This window comes from Chlorocebus sabaeus, chromosome 11 (assembly GCF_047675955.1).
Source record: "Chlorocebus sabaeus isolate Y175 chromosome 11, mChlSab1.0.hap1, whole genome shotgun sequence".
Lineage (NCBI taxonomy): Eukaryota > Metazoa > Chordata > Mammalia > Primates > Cercopithecidae > Chlorocebus > Chlorocebus sabaeus.
This window is the reverse complement of record NC_132914.1, coordinates 109,222,317-109,242,751: the sequence shown is the minus strand read 5'-3', so window position 1 is coordinate 109,242,751 and position 20,435 is coordinate 109,222,317. Positions and strand designations below refer to the sequence as shown.

At 44.5% G+C, this 20,435-nt stretch overlaps 1 protein-coding gene across 7 annotated transcripts in view; it reads left to right on the top strand.

Annotated features, from left to right (window-relative positions):
• Nucleotides 1-231: 231 nt before the first annotated feature.
• The window catches only part of NAA25 (N-alpha-acetyltransferase 25, NatB auxiliary subunit), an 83,267-nt gene continuing 63,063 nt past the window's right edge, over nucleotides 232-20,435 (top strand). Inside the window, exons 1-3 of one of the 7 annotated variants that reach the window (XM_008004770.3) lie at nucleotides 232-467; nucleotides 16,432-16,517; nucleotides 18,719-18,857. In XM_008004770.3, coding sequence (XP_008002961.1) covers nucleotides 410-467; nucleotides 16,432-16,517; nucleotides 18,719-18,857 — 283 coding nt within the window. In that variant the 5' untranslated portion in view covers nucleotides 232-409. Of the gene's footprint in view, nucleotides 468-922; nucleotides 2,704-15,734; nucleotides 15,948-16,431; nucleotides 16,518-18,718; nucleotides 18,858-20,435 lie in introns of those variants that run through there. The other 6 variants (XM_073021119.1, XM_037996506.2, XM_037996505.2 and 3 more) reach the window with 6 other exon arrangements.

The following is a 20,435-nucleotide window of genomic DNA, read 5'->3' as shown; positions in this document are numbered from 1 at the left end:
TTCCCCTGGGTCTCTCTCCGCCAGGAGTTTCTGGTTCCTCTGCAATTAATCACAGCCAAATCTAGCTGGTTCTTCAAGACAAAGAATAAATAGGATAAACAGGAGCAGCCGAACCCTAACTTTGAGAGCTTTCTCCCCTCCTTTCCTCACTTCCCAGTCAGTGACTCAGAGGATTTTAACAGCAACAGCTGCCTCCTCTTTGCCAGCTTGATCCCACCTGCAAAGTGAAGGAACAGCGTTTAAAGAAGTGGCAATCGGCAAGGACGGATGCTTCCCTTTCCGCGCAGGCGCGTTCAGTCGCAGCACCGCGACTATCGCGATAAACAAGCGAGCTCGATGCTGGCCCTTTAATAGCCCCTTCCCGGGGTCCTGCCCCGCGCGTGCGCACTGTGGTTCTGCGCTTGTCATCATGGCGACGCGGGGCCATGTGCAGGACCCTAACGACAGGCGCCTCCGGCCCATTTACGGTGAGTGTCTTGGGCCAGCCAGCTCACCAGCCCGACGCGCCGAGGGCTGCCGAGGCTGGGGCGAAAGCCCGGGATGGGTGCTGAGGGCCGGCGCGCGGGCCAGGCAGGCGCAGGGGGCGGGCCGCGCGGGCCACTAGGCCGCAGCCGCGGGCCTCGCGTAGGCGCCGGCCCAGCCTTCCTCAGCCCTGAGGTGGTAGCGGCGCGGTCTGGGCAGCAGCTGGTCGGCAGAGCTGCCTGCCTGGCAGGCCCCGTGGGACGCGTGGTTCTGCAAACACCTGCGCTACCCGCAGGCTGCGTTGTTACCGCCGCTCTTAGGGAGACCGGAGATCTCCCCGAAGGTGGAAGCCGGCTCCGGCGCGAGTGTGGGACGCCCTACCTGAGGGAAGATTCCCTACCAGATATATATATATATATATATATTTTTTTTTTTTTTTTTGCGGGAATTGGGCCTGGAGGGTTGTCTGACTAGGTGGGCTTCGGTGCACAGGAGAAACCGAGGTCTAGAGTGGGGAAGGGGCTGACGCAAGGTCACCCACATCGAGTAGGGAGCAGGCCCGAGATTCCAGGCTCCCAATCCAGAGCTGTTTGGTGGAGAAGCAGCTGCTCTGGTCACACGTGGGAGGCGGGGGGAGGGGGTCTTGGGCCCAAAATAGCGGTGAAGAGGTTGTGATAGCTCGTGTCAGAGGGGCATGCAGAGCTACTGGAGGGCTTCTCCTTTCTGCAGCTTCTCTGTGGTTTTCTCTGCAGCTTTCCTTCCCTATGCTAAGCAGATCCCTCTCCACCACTCTTACCTCAACCCGCAGGCTTGAAGACCTTGATGTCATCCAGTTACCCTGGTAGTGAAAAATCACAGATTTGAGTTTGGGAGAAACCCTTTTCCAATAACCGAGATGTTGTGTAATTGGATTGGTCCTTTTTGCATTTCCTTTCCTGTTAGATGGTTTTATGGTCTTGGTCTATCTCACTTAATGGTGAGGAAGCCTCAAGGTCAGTGGTTTTTACAAAAGTAGACATCGTGTTTATAGACGTTGTGTGGATGTTATTAAATTGGAGGCTTCTTCCCATGGTGGGAATGGTTTTGGGAGTAGGGAGCAGTGGTTAACTTTATTTCTGGCCACAGTTACTCCTGCTTTTATTTCATAATTTATGTGATTTTTTACTCTCACATCTCATTTGATTTTAGCAGCAATCCTATAGCTAAAGTTTATAGACAACTCATTATGACAGTCACTGGCCTTGGCCTTTTATATGGGTTATCTAATATAATCTTCACCCATTCTCAAGAGATGGGTACTGTTTTTTCATGGCCCTGAACCCTTTAACAACAACAACAACAGCAACAAAACCAGATGAGGAAACTGAGGCTTTATTTATGTTGTGTAATTTGTCTAAGGCCACTCAGCTAGTATTTCTTGGAGCTAGAAGTTGAACCCCTGTGGACTGTTTCAGGCTCACCTTTTTTTCTTTTGAGATGAGTCTCACTCTGTTGCTCAGGTTGGAGTACAGTGACACAATCTCAGCTCACTGCACCCTCTGGCTCCCGGGTTCAAGCGATTCTCCTGCCTCAGCCTCCTGAGTAGCTGAAATTACAGGTACACGCCACCAGGCCCAGCGAACTTTCATGTTTTTAGTAGAGACAGGATTTTACTATGTTGGCCAGGCTGGACTCAAACTCTTGACCTCAAGTAATCTGTCCTACTCAGCCTCCCAAAGTGCTGGGATTATAGGTGTGAGCCACCATGCCTGGCTCCAGGCTCACCTTTTTTTTTCTTTTTTGGAGACACACTCGTTTTGTCATCCAGACTAGAGTGCAGTTGCGCAATCATAGCGCACTGCAACCAATCTCCGCCTCCTGAGTTCAAGTGATTCTCCTGCCTCAGCCTCCTGAGTAGCTGGGATTACAGGTGCCCACTACCATGCTGGCTAATTTTTGTATATATTGTAGAGAATGGGTTTCGCCATGTTGCCCAGTCTAGTCTAAAACTCCAGAGCTCAAGCAGTCCTCCTGCCTTGGCCTCCCAGAGTGCTGGGATTACAGGCATGAGCCACTGCGCCTGGTCCAGGCTCACCTTCTTAACCACCGTGCTAGAAACCACATCACTTTGAGCTGAAGACATTAATTTGCCTGAGGTCACGCAGATGGTAAGTGGCAGAGAAAGGACTCTGATTTCCTGTTTCCCCAGGAGTGCATATTCTCATGCCCTTGCCCTCCAGTGTATATTTTCAGAGCGCAGAGGTATGTATACAAGGTGGGTGATGGAAGGTGAGAACTGAATCCAGGGTTCATAGTTTGTGACTCATTACAGCTTTGTGCAGAGCTGCCTGCAGACTTTTTTTTTTTTTTTTTTTTAACTAAAAAGACTCAGTACTTTCAAGAATAATTTGATTTTTAAAATTGTTCTTGAGGACCAAAGAGAATTTCTTTGGTCCCATAGTTATTTAGAATTAATAGTGTTTTCACTGTCCAGTGGGAAACACTATGTCCATTTCATATCACTAAACATCAGGATATATTAACAAGTTATATTCTCAAAACTGAAGTCAGAGTTATGTAGCTTTTGTTATATGTACATGGGAAGAGGATTAGAAGAGGCTTTCTTCAGGAATTCTAAGGCGATTAGTATAAACTGGCAGGTCTAGGAAAAGAACAGTACAGACTGTCCGTGAATTCAGCACTTTAGCACATTTGACTTTTGAACTCCACACTTTTGTTGTTTAAATACATTAGTACCCCCAAACAACTATGGTTCCTTGAATTCAGACATTCTGACAAATGAACGAACTCATCTATGGTGGTACTTGCCCACCAGCCAAAAATTCAACAACTGTCAGCATTAATGAGTGTTTCCTGGTGGGCTAACAGCCCTATTAGGTAGGTAAGATTATTGTGATCAAACTGAAGCCTAGAGATTAACTTGCTCAAGGTTGTAGCTACCAAGTTGTAGAGCTGGGATTCGAACATAGGCATTCTCACTGAGAGCTCAGCTCTTCACGAGGTTCAGATTCAGTAGCACCACTGTCTTTGTACAACAGTATTTGTACTGCCAAGATTTCAGGATTTGTTTTACAATTGCGTTGGAAACCTTGCTTGGGGCCTCAGCTCTTGCTGGAATTCATTGAGGGCTACGTGGACAGAGCTATGAGGTGATAAATTATGGTGGGTTTAAATTTTACTGTTGGTGTCTGGGGTTGGAATAGCTTTTCTGTGTACATAGATTTGAAACATCTTCACAGTGCATCTCACATTACTAATAAGTTTGGGTATTGCATTTTTCGTTTTTGAAAACCTCCACCCATGACCTTACTAGAACCCATACTTGATTATTTGGTCTCCTTTTGCTAAAATTATTCTATTTTGCTATGTAGTTCTCAGCAGATTTTGTACTGTTGTGTGACTTGGTAAGCCCCAGTGCCTTCTTTCATTATTCTTTTTTTGAGACAAGATCTGGCACTGTCACACAGGCTGGAGTGTCTTGGCTCACTGTAACCTCCACTTCCCAGGCTCAAGTCATCCATCCACCTCAGCCTCCTGAGTACTGGGATTACAGGCGGGTACCACCACGCCTGGCTAATTTTTGTATTTTTTGTAGAGACAGTATTTCACATGTTGTTCAGGCTGGTCTCGAACTCCTGAGCTCAAGCAGTCTGCCTCCCTTGGCCTCCCAAAGTGCTGGGGTTACAGGCGTGAGTCACCACGTCCTGCCCATTATTTATGTATTTATTTATTCGAGAAGGAGTCTTGCTCTGTCACCCAGGCTGGAGTGCAGTGGCGCAGTCTTGGATCACTGCAACCCCCGTCTCCTGGGTTCAAGCAATTCTCTGCCTCAACCCCCTGAGTAGCTGGGATTACAGGTGCCCACCACCATGCCCGGCTAATTTTTGTAGTTTGTTTTTTTTTTTTTTTTGAGATGGAGTCTCACTCTGTCCCCCAGGCTGGAGTGCAGTGGTGCGATCTCCGCTCACTGCAAGCTCCATCTCCCAGGTTCACACCATTTTTCTGCCTCAGCCTCCCGAGTAGCTGGGAATACAGGCGCCCGCCACCACGCCTGGCTAATTTTTTGTATTTTTAGTAGAGATGAGGGTTCACCACGTTGGCCAGGCTGGTCTTGAACTCCTGACCTTGTGATCCACCTGCCTCAGCCTCCCAAAGTGCTGGGATTACAGGCGTGAGCCACTGCGCCTAGCCCCATTATTCTTAATTTTAAAATGTTTTCAGTGGTTATGGATTAGGGAAGGGAAGGGATGGAGGGAGATAATAAATATTTGACTCTGTTTTGTTATGCAGCCTCGTCTACACCATACTTTTATTTATTTATTTATTTTCTTTATTTTAGTTTCACCCTCATATTTTTAAGTAATTGAAAGTGGAATTGATGGTCTGGTATGGCACTTAATAAATTTGTATAGAATATGGGAATTTCTAGGTCAGCAAATTGCATAATAGAAATAGAGAAAGTTCAAAGTAGAAAAAATGTTTGCGCAGTCTTTAGAATATACACACATACACAGGCATGAGATCCCTTATTTTAATATGTCGTACTGACCTACAGTCTTGGACTAGCCTGAATCAGGTGTAAGATATTTTCCAGTGTGTCTCCCCAGTGGCAATGACTTCTTTGCTGAGTTAGAACATTTCTCTTGGGTGCCTGGCTCAGTTAATTATTCTACTACAGTTCATAGTTTAGGAGTTCCTGACCCCGAGATGGTGGACTGATACTGGTCTGTGGCCTGTTAGGAACTGGGACGCACAGCAGGAGGTGAGCAGCAGGGTGTTGTAGGGGAGAGCATTACTGCCTGAGCTCTGCCTCCTGTCAGATCAGCTCTTAGGAGTAGGAGCACAAACCCTATTGTGAACTGTGCATGTAAGGGATCCAGGTTGGCGCTCCTTGTGAGAATCTAATGTCTTATATCTGAGGTGGAATAGTTTTATCCCAAAACCATCCCTCCCTGCCATCTGTGGAGAAATTGCCTTTCATTAAATCGGTCCCTGGTGCAAGAGGTTGGGAACCACTGCTCTAGTTCATAAATGAAAACTTGTAAGTCCTCAATCAAAAGTGATATTATTCTGACCTCCCCTTGGACAGTGTGATAGCTTTGCGAATCTGGTCCTATTTTGCCTCAGAAGTGACAGGGTACCTTGGTGAGTGAAGACTATCTTGCCTTTCTGTAGAAAAGTCACTTGGCACAACCTATTTTTTTCCGTTCTGAAAATATGACCATTTAAAAAGCCCTGACTTACTAGAACTTGTCTCAATGAATCTAAAACTTCCATTGCCATTGGATGGCTGAGACCACCTCTGAGACTCACCTTGTTCATAACCAAAACAGTCCCTGTTGGTCCTTTGCCCTGGACCTGTGACATTCTGGACTATTTTTGTGTTCAGTTTTGGCCAAGTGTAACAAGCATACAAGGCTGGGCACAGTGGTTTGGCTGGGTGAGGTGGCTCATTCTTGTAATCCCAGCACTTTGGGAGGCCGAGGTGGGTGGGTTGCCTGAGGCCCGGAGGTCGAGACCAGTCTGGCCAAAATGGCAAAACCCCATCTCTACTAAAAATACAAAAATTAACCAGGCGTGGTGGCAGGCGCCTGTAACCCCAGCTACTCAGGAGGCTGAGGCAGGAGAATCACTTGAACCTGGGAGGCGGAGGCTGTAGTGAGCTGAGATTATGTTACCGTACTCCAGCCTGGGGGACAGAGCGAGACTTCATCTCAAAAAAATAAAAAATAGGGCCGAGCGCAGTGGTTCACGCCTGTAATCCTAACACTTTGGGAAGCCAAGGTGGGCGGATCATGAGGTCAAGAGTTCGAGACCAGTCTCGCCGACATAGTGAAACCCCATCTCTACTAAAAATATACAAATAGTGAAACCCCGTCTCTACTAAAAATATACAAAAAATTAGCCGGGTGTGGTAGTGTGCACCTGTAATCCCAGCTACTTGGAAGGCTGAGGCAAGAGAATTGCGTGAACCCACGAGGTGGAGGTTGCAGTGAGCCAAGATTGCACTATTGCACTCCAGCCTGGGCGACAGTGTAAGACTACATCGTGGGGAGGTGGGGGACGAGGAGAGCCAGTGTGGTGGTGCATGCTTGAAACCAGGAAGTCCAAGCTGCAGTGAGCTGAGATTGTGCCACTGCACTCCAGCCTGGGCTCACAGAGCAAGATGCTGTGTCAAAATACATGAACAAAAAACTCTTCTGCTGTCTTAGCTAAAGAATTAAAAACAACAAAAAACCCTGACATTTTAGACTTAAAATGAAGGTTTTAATGCACAAAAATACTCTTACATAGATTAGAGGGTAGTTGTTGAAACATAGGACAAGATGAAGAGATTAGTACATTTCTTTTTTTTCTGTTTTTGGAGACAAGGTCTTGCTGTGTTGTCCAGGCTTCAGTGCAGTGATGTGAACATGGTTCACTGCAACTTCGACCTCCTGGGCTCAAGCGATCCTCCCATCTCAGCCTCTGGAGTAGCTGGCACTACAGGCACAGGCCACCATGCCTGGCTTGTTTTTTAAATTTTTATTTATTTTTTATTTTTGAGATGGAGTTTCACTCTTGTTGCCCAGGCTGGAGCGCAATGGTGCGATCTTGGCTGGCTGCAACTTCCGCCTCCTTGGGGGGATCTCTTGAGGCCAGGAGTTTCAGACCAGCCTGGCCAACATGGTGAAACCCCGTCTCTACTAAAAATACAAAAAAATTAGCTGGGCATGGTGATGCGCGCCAGTAATCCTAGCTACTCAGGAGGCTGAGGCAGGAGAATAGCTTGAACCCAGGAGGTGGAGGATGCGATGAGCTGGGATTGCACCACTGCACTGCAGCCTGGGCGACAAAGCTAGACTCTGTCTCAAAAAAAAAAAAGTTGAAAGGATTTGGAAAAAATCTAATTTAATAGCTGGTAGCCATCACTAATCATTGGTTCTTTGAACTTCCTTTGGTTCTTTGATCACTTTGTATTATCTTTTTTTTTTTTGAGATGCAGTCTCCCTCTGTCGCCTGGGCTGGAGTGCAATGGCGTGATCTCCGCTCACTGCAGCCTCTGTCTCCCAGGTTCAAGTGATTCTCCTGCCTCAACCTCCCAAGTAGTTGGGATTACAGGTGCCTGCCATCATACCCGGCTAGTTTTTGTATTGTTAGTGGAGACAGGATTTCATCAGGTTGGTCAGGCTGGTCTTGAACTCATGACCTCAAGCAATCCACCTTCCTTGACCTCCCAAACTGCTGGGATTATAGGCATGAGCCACTGCATCCGCCCTGTATTATCTTATATATATATCATATATATCTTTCATTTTCCTAACAGACTACCCTTTTTTTGCCATACCATTTGTTCGTTTATGCATTCCTTCATTCAACATTTATTGAGGGCCTAATATGTGTTAGGCACGATATAGATGCAGGGAATGAGTACTAAACAACACAGACATAGTTTCTGCTTTCAAGGAGCTTATCTCCTTGAAATGACAGTACACATCATCATTACAGTTGTGTTAAGGGATTTGAAGGAATAGGACAGTTTGCCATGAGAGCATACAATATGGGCATTTGGGATGTTGGGGTCAGGTCAAGAAAAGGTTTCCTGTGGAAATGATATTTTACTTTGGACATGAAAGGAGAACCAGGGTTAGGCAGAGAGATGGGGAGAGGGTGGTGAAGACCCTGAGAAAAGGAGCTTGGTCCACTTGAGGATGTAAACAAAGGCTTGTGTAGTTGGAATGAAGAGATATGTGAGGAAGTGAGATGAGACTAGGGGTGGGCAGCGACTCAGCTTTGTAATCCATTTTAAGGATACTGAAATTTGTTTTAAAGACAGTGGAATCAATACCTGTGAAAAGAAAGACAGACAGTGGATGACGTTGAAAAGATTTAACCAGAAGAATAGAGTGACAAGGTGTGCATGTAAAAAAGATAGCTATGAATACTGTGTGGGAAATAAACCTTTAAACTAAAAGGGAAGCAAGGCCAGGTGCGGTGGCTCACGCCTGTAATCCAAGCACTTTGGGAGGCTGAAGCGGGAGGATCACGAGGTCAGGAGATCGAGACCATCCTGGCCAACATGGTGAAACCCCATCTCTACTAAAATACAAAAAAATTAGCTGGGCGTGGTGGCGCGTGCCTGTAGTCCGAGCTACTCAGGAGGCTGAGGCAGGAGAATCACTTGAACCCGGGAGGTGGAGGTTGCAGTGAGCTGAGATCGCGCCACTGCACTCCAGCCTGGTGACGGAGCAAGACTCCATCATAAGTAAATAAATAAATAAATGGAAGGCAAATGTAGGATGGGTCGGTCAGTTAGGAGGCATTATTCATTTTTAGGTTCATCCTTGTCCCTTGCAGTCTTGCACGTGGTAGGTATTTAACAAAGGCTTGCTGACTGAAGGAATGTTTCTTCTGTAATTTGTATTAATGGTAAAAGCAAGGCTCCTATTCTCCAACTTTTAGGGTTTTTAAGTAAAGGATATTGTGTTTAAAGATGGAGCTCTCTTCTATTTAGTGTTTTTCTAAGTTGGGGCAATATCTTTAATAGTGTCTGAAGTTCTTGTAGTAAGTGGAAACGAGCATATTATTTCAGCTGCTAAGGAGACCATTCATGACAGCTGCAAGAACATGCAGATTAAAAACTTTCCTTTTTATTTGCAAAATTGACACTTTTCCTACTGTCAGTATCCATCCCTCAGTAAGATTGGATGAACAAATCCCAGGACCTCTTCTCCAGGGCATGTGGACAGCAGGCCTGCATGTGTCCAGGCCTGCTGCTGCCTGCATCTTCAAGGACTAGTAACTTCTTTGGAACGTGTTACCTCTGGAGTGCAGCTTGTGTATTCATTCAACAAATTTTGATAGTGTCTTGCCAATGATTTATCCCTGTCCTTCCCAAATTTCTATCGTTCTTTTACTAATCTCATTATTTTAGCTGCATTATAGTATTATCTGTGCTATTACTTAATATTTTTCTCCAAGGTGACTTTTACAATTAAATTTATTTTACAATAATCTATATTATTGCTATGAGTGGAAAACCTGTATCACTTGCTCTAGGAAAATAAAACTATAAAAGTAAAGTATAATGAAAACTAAACAATGTTATTAAATTAACCAGATTCTGATACTTGTAAAACTCCAGGACCTATTCCTTCCTTCTGGAAAGAAAAAAAAAGGCTGAGCGCGATGGCTCATGCCTATAATTTCAGCACTTTGGGAGGCCGAGACGGACAGATTACGAGGTCAAGAGATTGGGACCATCCTGGCCAACATGGTGAAACCCTGTCTCTAGTAAAAGTACAAAAAAATTAGCTGGGTGTGGTGGTGCGTGCCTGTAGTCCCAGCTACTCAGGAGGCTGAGGCAGGAGAATTGCTTGATCTAGGAGGTGGAGGTTGCAATGAGTCGAGATCACGCCACTGCACTTCAGCCTGGAGACAGAGTGAGACCCCATCTCCAAAAAAAAAAAGATATTAGCAATTATTAGAGAAATAGTAGGCTAGCACTAAACTGACACTTTCTCCTTAATGTAAAGGAAGTATTAGAAAAGAGATTAGGGTCAGGTGTGGTGACTCACGCCTGTAATCCCAGCACAATCCCAGTTGAACCCAGAGGTGGAGACTGCAGTGAGCTGAGATCGTGCCATTGCACTCTAGCCTGGGCAACAGAGTGAGACTCCGTCTCAAAAAAAAAAAAAAAAAAAAAAAAAAAGATTGACTTTTTCACGTCTCAAAAAAAAAAAAAAAAAGATTGACTTTTTCACTGTGAGTATTATCTAGGGCTGTCTGCAAGGACTAAAAGCATTTCATTTGGAATGGCACTCACCCATGCTTTGGAAAATATTGCTTTAACCAGTACATTTTATTGTTTCCATTGCCTGATTTGTGGATGGCTGATTTTGGCTGACTCCTGTTATTAAGGGAACAGCACCATTCCTCATGGCCAAACTACAATTCCCCTTGAGTAACTTTTTAAAAAGACTTACTAAGAAGACAGACTTAGGATATCATTTTTATTGGCCTGTTTTCTCCAAGGACTTCTTAACTTATATTACAGATTTAGTAATGTAAAATGAAAATAAACTTTCCCAAGAGACTTAGCAGCCAATTAATCACACTCTCCTAGGTGTCCAGGAAAGGGGAGCCTCATACCTGGCTGAATGTGGTAAAGTGTTTTAAACTCTTTTAGGTGAAGAAACAATCTCATTGATACCAGTGCAAGTAAAGAGGGTTACTGTAAATCTTGCCAAGGCAAGAGTGTAGTGCCCCAGGACCTGATGGAAATGAGAAAGTTGTCAGGACCTGAAGTTTCTTTCTCAGTTGCTCATCTCTGCTTTTCTCTATGTCTGTTTTTTTTCTCTGCTTGGTTCTTTTTTTTTTTTTTTTTTTGAGATGGAGTCTTGCTCTGTCGCCCAGGCTGGAGTGCAGTGGCGCAATCTCAGCTCACTGCAACCTCCGCCTCCTGGGTTCAAGTGATTCTCATGCCTCAACCTTCCAAGTAGCTGGGATTACAGGCGTGTACCACCACGCCCAGCTAATTTTTGTACTTTTTTTTTGTTGTTGTTTGAGATGGAGTCTCACTCTGTCACCCAGGCTGGAGTGCAGTGGCCGGATCTCAGCTCACTGCAAGCTCCGCCTCCCGGGTTTCCACCATTCTGCCTCAGCCTCCCGAGTAGCTGGGACTACAGGTGCCTGCCACCTTGCCTGGCTTTTTTTTTGTATTTTTTAGTAGAGACGGGGTTTCACCATGTTGGCCAGCTGGTCTCGGTCTCCTGACCTCAAGGGATCCGCCCGCCTCTGCCTCCCAAAGTGCTGGAATTACAGGCGTGAGCCACTGCGCCCAGACTGCTTGGTTCTTCAGACTGTTTTTTCCTGCTTACTCATCAACTTACCCAGAACCCAACATGTTAACTTCTGTAGCCACACCAAGCTGTGGCTGGAGAAGGGAGGGTTCATTAGCCTCACCCCATAAGCTTAATCTCTCTAGATTTCCCAATAAAGGTAATTGACATTTTTCATTTTTATATAAATGCTATGTGAATAAAGAGTCAAGAGGCAACTCTTTTTCTTTGCTCCACATCAATCAAATTGCATCCCCGAAAGTGCCTTCAAAATAGAAATTCTGGAGCTGCCACTGGTAAACTCAGACTTAAAATTTTTAAGATTTTCCAACTGAGGTTCCTTGTAGCTTACTGACTCTGGCTTTCAGTGTTATAGTTACAGAGTACCAGGAAGAAACCTGATTTACCCAGCTTGGATCAAATGTCCAACCTGGGGCGGGCTGCAGTTACATAGTCTAGACATGGTCATCTAGTCCTACCCCTTAAGCAGGGGTACTAGAAACCATTCCCAGACAAGAGGGCATGGGCAAGTAGGTACATTATATCGGAACCTCGTCAACTACAGAGGGGAAGGGGAAAATACCCTAATAGTCCTAACCTCTGGTCTGATCCATTTATGGGCAGACCTTCAGAGATGGGTCTCATCAAAGATGTTTACCCTTTGAGAAGTCTTCAAGATAGGTTCTATGAACCTGGAACCTTGCAGGACCACTGAGTCAGCAGTGACTTAGAACTGACTCAGAATGAGATAGGCGTCAAGTTATGAGGAAGAGAGGGTGTTGTTTATTGAGCTGGTTTGTCTTTGTCAGATAGTTTATAAGGACAAATGATGGCCTGTCAGCTGAGCTAAGGATTTAAGAAAACTGGTATTAGATATTTAGGTATTTAGGCCAAGATTATGTGCTTTTAGATTTCTGTGATTTTTCCAATGTCTCTCCAGAATATTAGGCCTTTGGCATTCCTCTCTACATTGTGATTCCCTACAGAGTAAGGTTTATCTTTTTACCTAGCATTATTGGTGTTCATCAATATTAAGTGCATTGAACTCATGCATTCATGTGACTAAGTTTTAGTTAAGTGTTCATTGCAGAAAAATTTAAACCATATAGTAAAATGACAGTTTATTTCTGTTCTTTGGGACACTCTGAGCCACCAGGATCATAGATTATTTTATTTTTTTTTTTTTTGAGACAGAGTCTCGCTGTGTCACCCAGGCTGGAGTGCAGTGGCGCGATCTCGGCTCACTGCAAGCTCCGCCTCCCGGGTTTTACGCCATTCTCCTGCCTCAGCCTCCGAGTAGCTGGGACTACAGGCGCCCACCACCACGCCCGGCTAGTTTTTTGTATTTTTAGTAGAGACGGGGTTTCACGGTGTTAGCCAGGATGGTCTCGATCTCCTGACCTCGTGATCCACCCGCCTCGGCCTCCCAAAGTGCTGGGATTACAGGCTTGAGCCACCGCGCCCGGCCGATCATAGATTATTTTAAGTTGTCATTTATAACACTTCTCATTTTTCTTCTCTGGAAATGAATCTTTGCTTTTGTTAGCCTTTTTTTTTTTTTTTTTCTTTTTTTGACACGGAGTCTTGCTCAGTTGCCTGGACTGGAGTGCAGTGGCATGATCTCGGCTCACTGCAAGCTCCGTCTCCCCAGTTCACGCCATTCTCCTGCCTCAGCCTCCCGAGTAGCTGGGACTACAGGTACCCACCACCACACCTGGCTAATTTTTTTTGTATTTTTTAGTAGAGACGGGGTTTTACCATATTAGCCAGGATGGTCTCGATCTCCTGACCGCGTGATTCACCCGCCTCAGCCTCCCAAAGTTCTGGGATTATAGGCATGAGCCACTGTGCCCGGCCCTGTTAGACTTTTTAAAATAATTAAAATAATAGACTGTTTTTAGAGCATAAAACTGCTTTATGGTTTACAGAAAAATGAGTAGGAAGTACAGAGTTCCCAACTACTCCCTCTCCCCAACCCCATGGTTTCCCTTGTTGTTAACAACTTGGATTCATACGCATTTGTTACCATTGCTGAGCCAACATGATACATAATTGTTAAGTAAAATTCATAAATAGTTTAGGCTTCATTTCTTTGTGTTGTGTATTCTGTGGGTTTGACAAATGTATGAAGACATATATCCACCATTACAGTATTATCCAGAATGTTTCAGTGCCTTAAAAATCCCCTGTGCTTCACCTATCCGTCCCAACCTCCATCCTCTGTCAACCACTGATTATTTTACTATCTCTAGTTTTTCACCTTTTCCAGAATGCCAGGTAGAAGTTATTTGTATATATAACTTTTCAGATTGGCTTATTTTCCCTTAGCAATATGGATATAAGTTTCCTCCATGTCTTTTTCTTTCTCTCTGTCTTTTGTGCTTGATAGCTCATTTCTTTTTTTTTTTTTTTTTTTTTTGGAGACAAGGTCTTGCTCTGTCACCCAGGCTGGAGTGCAGTAGTGCAAGCATAACTCATTGCAGCCTCTACCTCCTGAGCTCAAGCAAACCTCCCAAGTAGCTGGGACTATAGGCATGCGCAACCATACCTGACAATTTTTTTTTTTTTTTTTGAGACGGAGTCTTGCTCTGTCACCCATGCTGGAGTGCAGTGGACTGCAGCTCCGCCTCCCAGATTCACGCCATTCTCCTGCCTCAGTCTCCCGAGTAGCTGGGACTACAGGCATCTGCCACCACGCCCGGCTAATTTTTTGTATTTTTGGTAGAGATGGGGTTTCCCCGTGTTAACCAGGATGGTCTCGATCTCCTGGCCTTGTGATCCGCCTACCTTGGCCTCCCAAAGTGCTGGGATTACAGGTGTGAGCCACTGCGCCTGGCCATACCTGACACATTTTTAAATTTTTTTTTTTTTTTTTTTTTTGAGACGGAGTCTCACCTGTTCCCTGGGCTGGAGTGCAGTGGTGCAATATTGGCTCACTGCAAGCTCCACCTCCTGGGTTCATGCCATTCTCCTGTGTCAGCCTCCTGAGTAGGTGGGACTACAGGTGCCTGCCACCACGTCTGGCTAATTTTTTGTATTTTTAGTAGAGATGGGGTTTCACCATGTTAGCCAGGATGGTCTCGATCTCCTGACCTCGTGATCCACCTTCCTCGGCCTCCTAAAGTGCTGAGATTACAGGTGTGAACCACCATGCCCGGCCAAATTTTTAAATTTTTTGTAGAGATGGGATCTTGCTGTGTTGCCTGGGCTGGTCTTGTACTTCTGGCCTCAAGTGATCCTCCCACTTCAGCCTTTCTAAGTGCTGGGATTGCAGGTGTGAGCCACTGCACTCGGCCTAACACAATTTTGTGATGGGTCTCCATATTCCTTAAAATTAGAAATGTATCAGCTGGGCATGGTGGCTCACGCCTGTAATCCCAGCACTTAGGGAGGCTGAGGTGGGCAGATCACTTGAGGTCATGAGTTCGAGACTAGCCTGGCCAACATAGTGAAACCTTGTCTCTACTAAAAATACAAAATTTAGCTGGGCATGGTGGTGCACACCTGTGATCCCAGCTACTTGGGAGGCTGAAGCAGGAGAATTGCTTGAACTCAGGAGGCAGAGGTTGCAGTGAGTCAAGATCGCACCATTTCACTCCAGCTTGGGCGACTGAGCAAGACTGTGTCTCAAAAAAAAAGTACTATTTTCCCTACATCCTTGCCTACTCCTGCTATTATTGGAATTCATTCCCTACCTCCCAATCTTATGGGTAAAACTTTCTCTTATTTTTTTCTTCAGCAAATTAAACTTAACTCTGTGGCAAAGTCAGTACTCATTAAATATATTTTATTGAAGGAACATAGTTCACTTGGTAGATTTGAGGCTTGAATACTAGAAAGGCTTCTTTTTTGGTTTTTAATTTTTAAAAGATTTTAAGGTTTTGGTGACTAAACTCAATTATCCATAGATAAAAATATTAATGTCATCTTATCTAAATATGTATAGTCTTGAATCTTCCCTAAGGATTATATAGTGCGATTATGTTACTTGTAGATGAGAGATGACTATAGGCAAGTAAGTTTGTATTCTTTTTTTTTGTTTTTGAGACAGAGTCTCACTCTGTTGTCTAGGCTGGAGTGCAGTGGCGCCATCTCAGCTCACAGCAAGCTCCGCCTCCTGGGTTCACGCCATTCTCCTGTCTCAGCCTCCCAAGTAGCTGGTATTACAGGAGCCTGCCACCACGCCTGGCTAATTTTTTGTATTTTTTAGTGGAGATGGGGTTTCACCATGTTAGCCAGGATGGTCTCAGTCTTCTGACCTCATGATCCACCCGCCTCGGCCTCCCAAAGTGCTGGGATAAGTTTGTATTCTTGACTGTCCTAGCCATTTATAGTTAAAATTAGATCCATAATGTTTTTATTTAAAATTCAAAAAAATTTTTTAATTAAAAAAAAGTATTTTTGAATCAGGGTCTCACTCTGTTGCCCAAACTGGAGTGCAGTGGCACGACTATGGCTCACACTGTAGCCTCGACTTCCCAGGCTCAAATGATCACCCCACCTCAGCCTCCTAAGTAGCTGGGATTACAGGTGCATGGCAACATGCCTGGCTAATTTTTATATTTCTTCTAGAGATAGGATCTCACTAAGTTGCCAGAGCTGGTCTCAAATTGCTGGACTCAAGTGATTCACCCGCCTTGGCCTCCCAAAGTACTGGGATTACAGGTGTGAGACACTGCACTGTGCCCTTGATGTTTTTATTATTTTGTTTTATTATTATTATTTTATGTTATTACTTTTTTTCTGAGACAGAGTCTCACTGTTTTGCCCAGGCTGGAGTGCAGTAGCATGATCTCAGGTCACTACAACCTCTACCTCTCAGGTTCAAGCGATTCTCATGCCTCAGCCTCCTAAGTACCTAGGAATACAGGTGTGCATCACCACTGCCTGGCTGATTTTTATAGTTTTAGTAGAGACAGGGTTTATCCATGTTGGCCAGCCTGGTCTTCAACTCCTGGCCTCAAGTGATCCACCTGCCTTGGCCTCCCAAGGTGCTGGGATTACAGGCATAAGCCACCACTCCCTGCCTCCATGATGTTTTATATAGCAGATTAAGATACTTTCCAAAACATCTCATACCAGTTGGTGCATTTTTTATGTTTGTTGTTGAAGGAGTATAATAACTGTCACATAATTTGTTTTTTCATAGATTATCTTGACAATGGTAATAATAAAATGGCAATTCAGCAAGCAGATAAATTGTTGAAGAAACATAAGGATCTTCATTGTGCTAAGGTAACTTCATTTGCCCTTCAGTTACTTACCTGGGGCGGGTTATATTTGTAATTCCTTACCTTAAAGAGAAAGGAGGGCTGGGCGCTGTGGCTCACACCTGTAATCCTAGCACTTTGGGAGGCCAAGGCGGGGCGGATCATGAGGTCAGGAGTTCGAGACCAGCCTGACCAACATGTTGAAAACCTGTCTCTACTAAAAATACAAAAATTAGCCTGGCTTGGTGGCGTGCGCCTGTAATCCCAGCTACTCAGTAGGCTGAGGCAGCAGAATCACTTGAACCCCGGAGGTGGAGGTTGCAGTGAGTGGAGATTGTGCCATCGCACTGCATCCTGGGCAACAGAGTGAGACTCTGTCTCAAAAAAAAAAAAAAAAAAAAAAAAAAAAAAAAAAAAAAAGAGAAAGGATGGCTAGTAGTGTCTTTTTTGTTTTTGAGACAGAGTTTCACTCTTGTTGCCCAGGCTGGAGTGCAATGGCTTGATCTCAGCTACCGCAACCTCTGCCTTCCAGGTTCAAGCGATTCTCCTGCTTTAGCCTCCCACATAGTTGGGATTACAGGCATGCACCACCACGCCCAGCTAATTTTGTATATTTTTTAGTAGAGATGGGGTTTCCTCGTGTTGGTTAGGCTGGTCTCAAACTCCCAACCTCAGGTGATCTGCCTGCCTCAGCCTCCCAGAGTGCTGGGGTTGCAGGCGTGAGCCACTGGGCCCAGCTCACTATTTGTGTTTTTTCTCATTACTTTATAGGTCATTTATTTCCATGGTCATTTACATGCCACAAGTGATATTTCTCTTTTTTTTTTTTTTTTGTGATGGAGTCTTGCACTGTTGCCCAGGCTGGAGTGCAGTGGCACGATACTGGCTCACTGCAACCTCTGCCTCCCCGGTTCAAACGATTCTCCTGCCTAAGCCTCCCAAGTAGCTGGGACTACAGGCGTGTCCTACCATGCCCAGCTAATTTTTTTGTATTTTTAATAGAGACGGTGTTTTACGGTGTTAGCCAGGATGGTCTTGTTCTCCTGACCTCCTGATCCGCCTGCCTCGGCCTCCCAAAGTGCTGGGATTATAGGCATGAGCCACTGTGCCTGGCTGTGATATTTCAATAAAAGCTAACTTTATTTCTTTGCATATTGCTTACCTAATTTATTTTATTTTCACAGAATCCTTTGATGCAATATTGTGCACTTTTTTGTTGGTTTTTTTTTTTTTTTTGAGACAAAGTCTCTATTAGCCAGGCTGGAGTGCAGTAGCGCAACCGTGACTCACTACAGCCTTGGTCTTCTGGTCTCAAATGATCCTCTCATGTCAGCCTCCCGCATAGCTGGGACTGTGGGACTACAGGGTGTACCACCATGCCTGGCTATTGTTTTTTTTTTTTTTTTGAGATAGGGTCTCTCTCACTCTGTTGCCTAGGCTGGACTGCAGTGACATGATCACAGCTCACTGCAGCTTTAACGTCTTGGACTCTAGTGATCCTCCTACCTCAGCCTCTTGAGTAGCCGGGACCACAGATGTGCACCACCACACCTGGCTAATTTTTAAACTTTTTGTAAAAATGGGGTCTCACTATGTTGCCTAGGCCAGTCTTGAACTTGTGGGCTCAAGTAATCCTCCCGCCTCGGCCTTCCAAAGTGCTGGGGTTACATTCCTGACCATCGAACCTGGCCTATTGTTTTCCTTCAAATTTTTTCTAGAGATGAGGTCTCACTGTGTTGCCTAGGCTGGTCTCAAAGTCTTGGGCTCAAGTGATCCTCCTGCCTTAGTCTCCCAAAGTGTTATAGGCATGAGTGCACCATGCCAGTCCTATTCACTTTTTTTTTTCCGAGACAAGTTCTCATTCTGTCGCCCACGCTAGAGTGCCATGACGTGATCAACCTCCCAAGCTCAAGCAGTCCTCCCATCTCAACCCATCAAGTAGCTGGGTGTACACCACCATACCCAGCTAATTTTTTATTATTTTTTGTAGAGATGGAGTCTCACCACGTTGCCCAGGCTGGTCTTGAACTCCTGAGCTCCAGCGATGTGCCCGTCTTGGCCTCCCAAAGTACCGGGATTACAGACGTGAGCCACCGCACCCAGCCTGAAACTAGTATATCAGCAACTTAGGCATACCTTAATACTTGTTCTTTCAGATCAGCTTTCTTTGGTTCATATTTCCTTTTCTGTCCTTTTAAAAACTGATTTTTCTGTTGTTACTATCAGGTTTTAAAGGCAATTGGTTTACAGAGAACTGGAAAGCAAGAGGAGGCCTTTACTCTTGCACAGGAGGTGGCAGCCCTTGAACCCACAGATGACAACTCACTGCAGGCACTGACTATCCTTTACCGAGAGATGCACCGACGTATGTTTCTTTCTTTGCATTGTTTTTAAACTTGAGCTGAAAATTTTGGATATTTCTGACTGAGTTATCTGTTTGCCCTTGTCTGATTTGTCATTCATGATTTGAATGGGTGACAGTAGGTAGAATAACACATTAGCCAGGGTTTGCGAGAACTGTAGCTAGAAAGGATAGTTTACATGCATTAGGATCCTTGAATTGGAATGAGGATTAAGGTGACTTCATTTGTGGTATTTTGATTTGCTAAATGGAGGCTTCACCCTTATTTTCACTTTTTAATATGGAAAATTTCAAGCAGACAAAAATAGAATAGAATAATAAACCCCGTTGTTCTTATTATCCACCTTCAGCAATTAACACATGGCCCAAATTTTATTTTGTTTCTACCGTTTCCCCTGGCAGATTATTTCAGAGCATATCCTAAGTAGTCCATCGTTTCTTCTGAAATAAAGGTTTTTATTGTTAATTTCTTAAATATTTCATTGTGAAATAATACATATTTTTCATAGTACATATTATAAAATAATCTTTTTTATGTAACATATAAGTAAATTTGATGTGTAATAATGAAAACTCATGAACCTACCTCCTAATTTAAGAAGTGGAGCATTGCCGGGCGTAGTGGCTCACACCTGTAATCCTAGCACTTTGGATGGCGAGGCAGGCAGATCATTTGAGGTCAGGAGTTCGAGACCAGCCCGGCCAACATAGTGAAACCTTGTCAGCTGGGTGTGGTGGTGCACGCCTGTAATCCCAGCTACTTGGGAAGCTGAAGCAGGAGAATCAAAACCTCCATCTCCTGAGTTCATGCATCCTCTCCTGCCTCGGCTTCCCAGGTAGCTGGGATTACAGGCATGCACCACCATCCCCAGCTGATTTTTGTGTTTTTAGTAGAAACAGAGTTTCACCATGTTGGCCGGGCTGGTCTCAAACTCCTGACCTCAAGTGATCCACCTGCCTTGGCCTCCGAAAGTGCTGGGATTACAGCCGTGAGCCAAGTGCACCTGGCCTCCTCAATCAATCTTAATTCTCCTTTTACCTATCAAGAGTTACTTGCTATTCTGAATATTTTTTATTCTCTTGCTTTTCTTTAAATGTTTATTAATTTATTTCTCTTAGTAATACATTATTAGTTTTGCTTAATTTTAAACTTTTGTTAGTGTATCTGTACTGTATATGTTCTGTGACTTGCATTTGTCATCTAGTAGCCAAGTGGCTATAGTTAATCCATTTTCACTACCACAAAATATTTCACTGGGTAACTACATTACAATATCTAGGAGTGGAATTTTCAAGTCATGGGGTAAGTGTATGTTTAGCGTAAAGCAAGATAATGTCAACTTCTTTTATAAATAGAATAGCAGTTTTTGAGTTCTGATTGCTTACATGCTTGTCAACACTTGGTATGCTTTCTCTCTTCATTCATTCAAATAGCTCAGATTGTAACATTTGGTATTTGTAACCTTAAACATTGTTGCCAATTTCTTTTGAGAGGGGGTTTTGCTGTGTTGCCCAGGCTAGTTTTGAACTCTTTAGGCTCAAGCCATCTGCCTGCCTCAGCCTCCCAAAGTGCTGGGATTA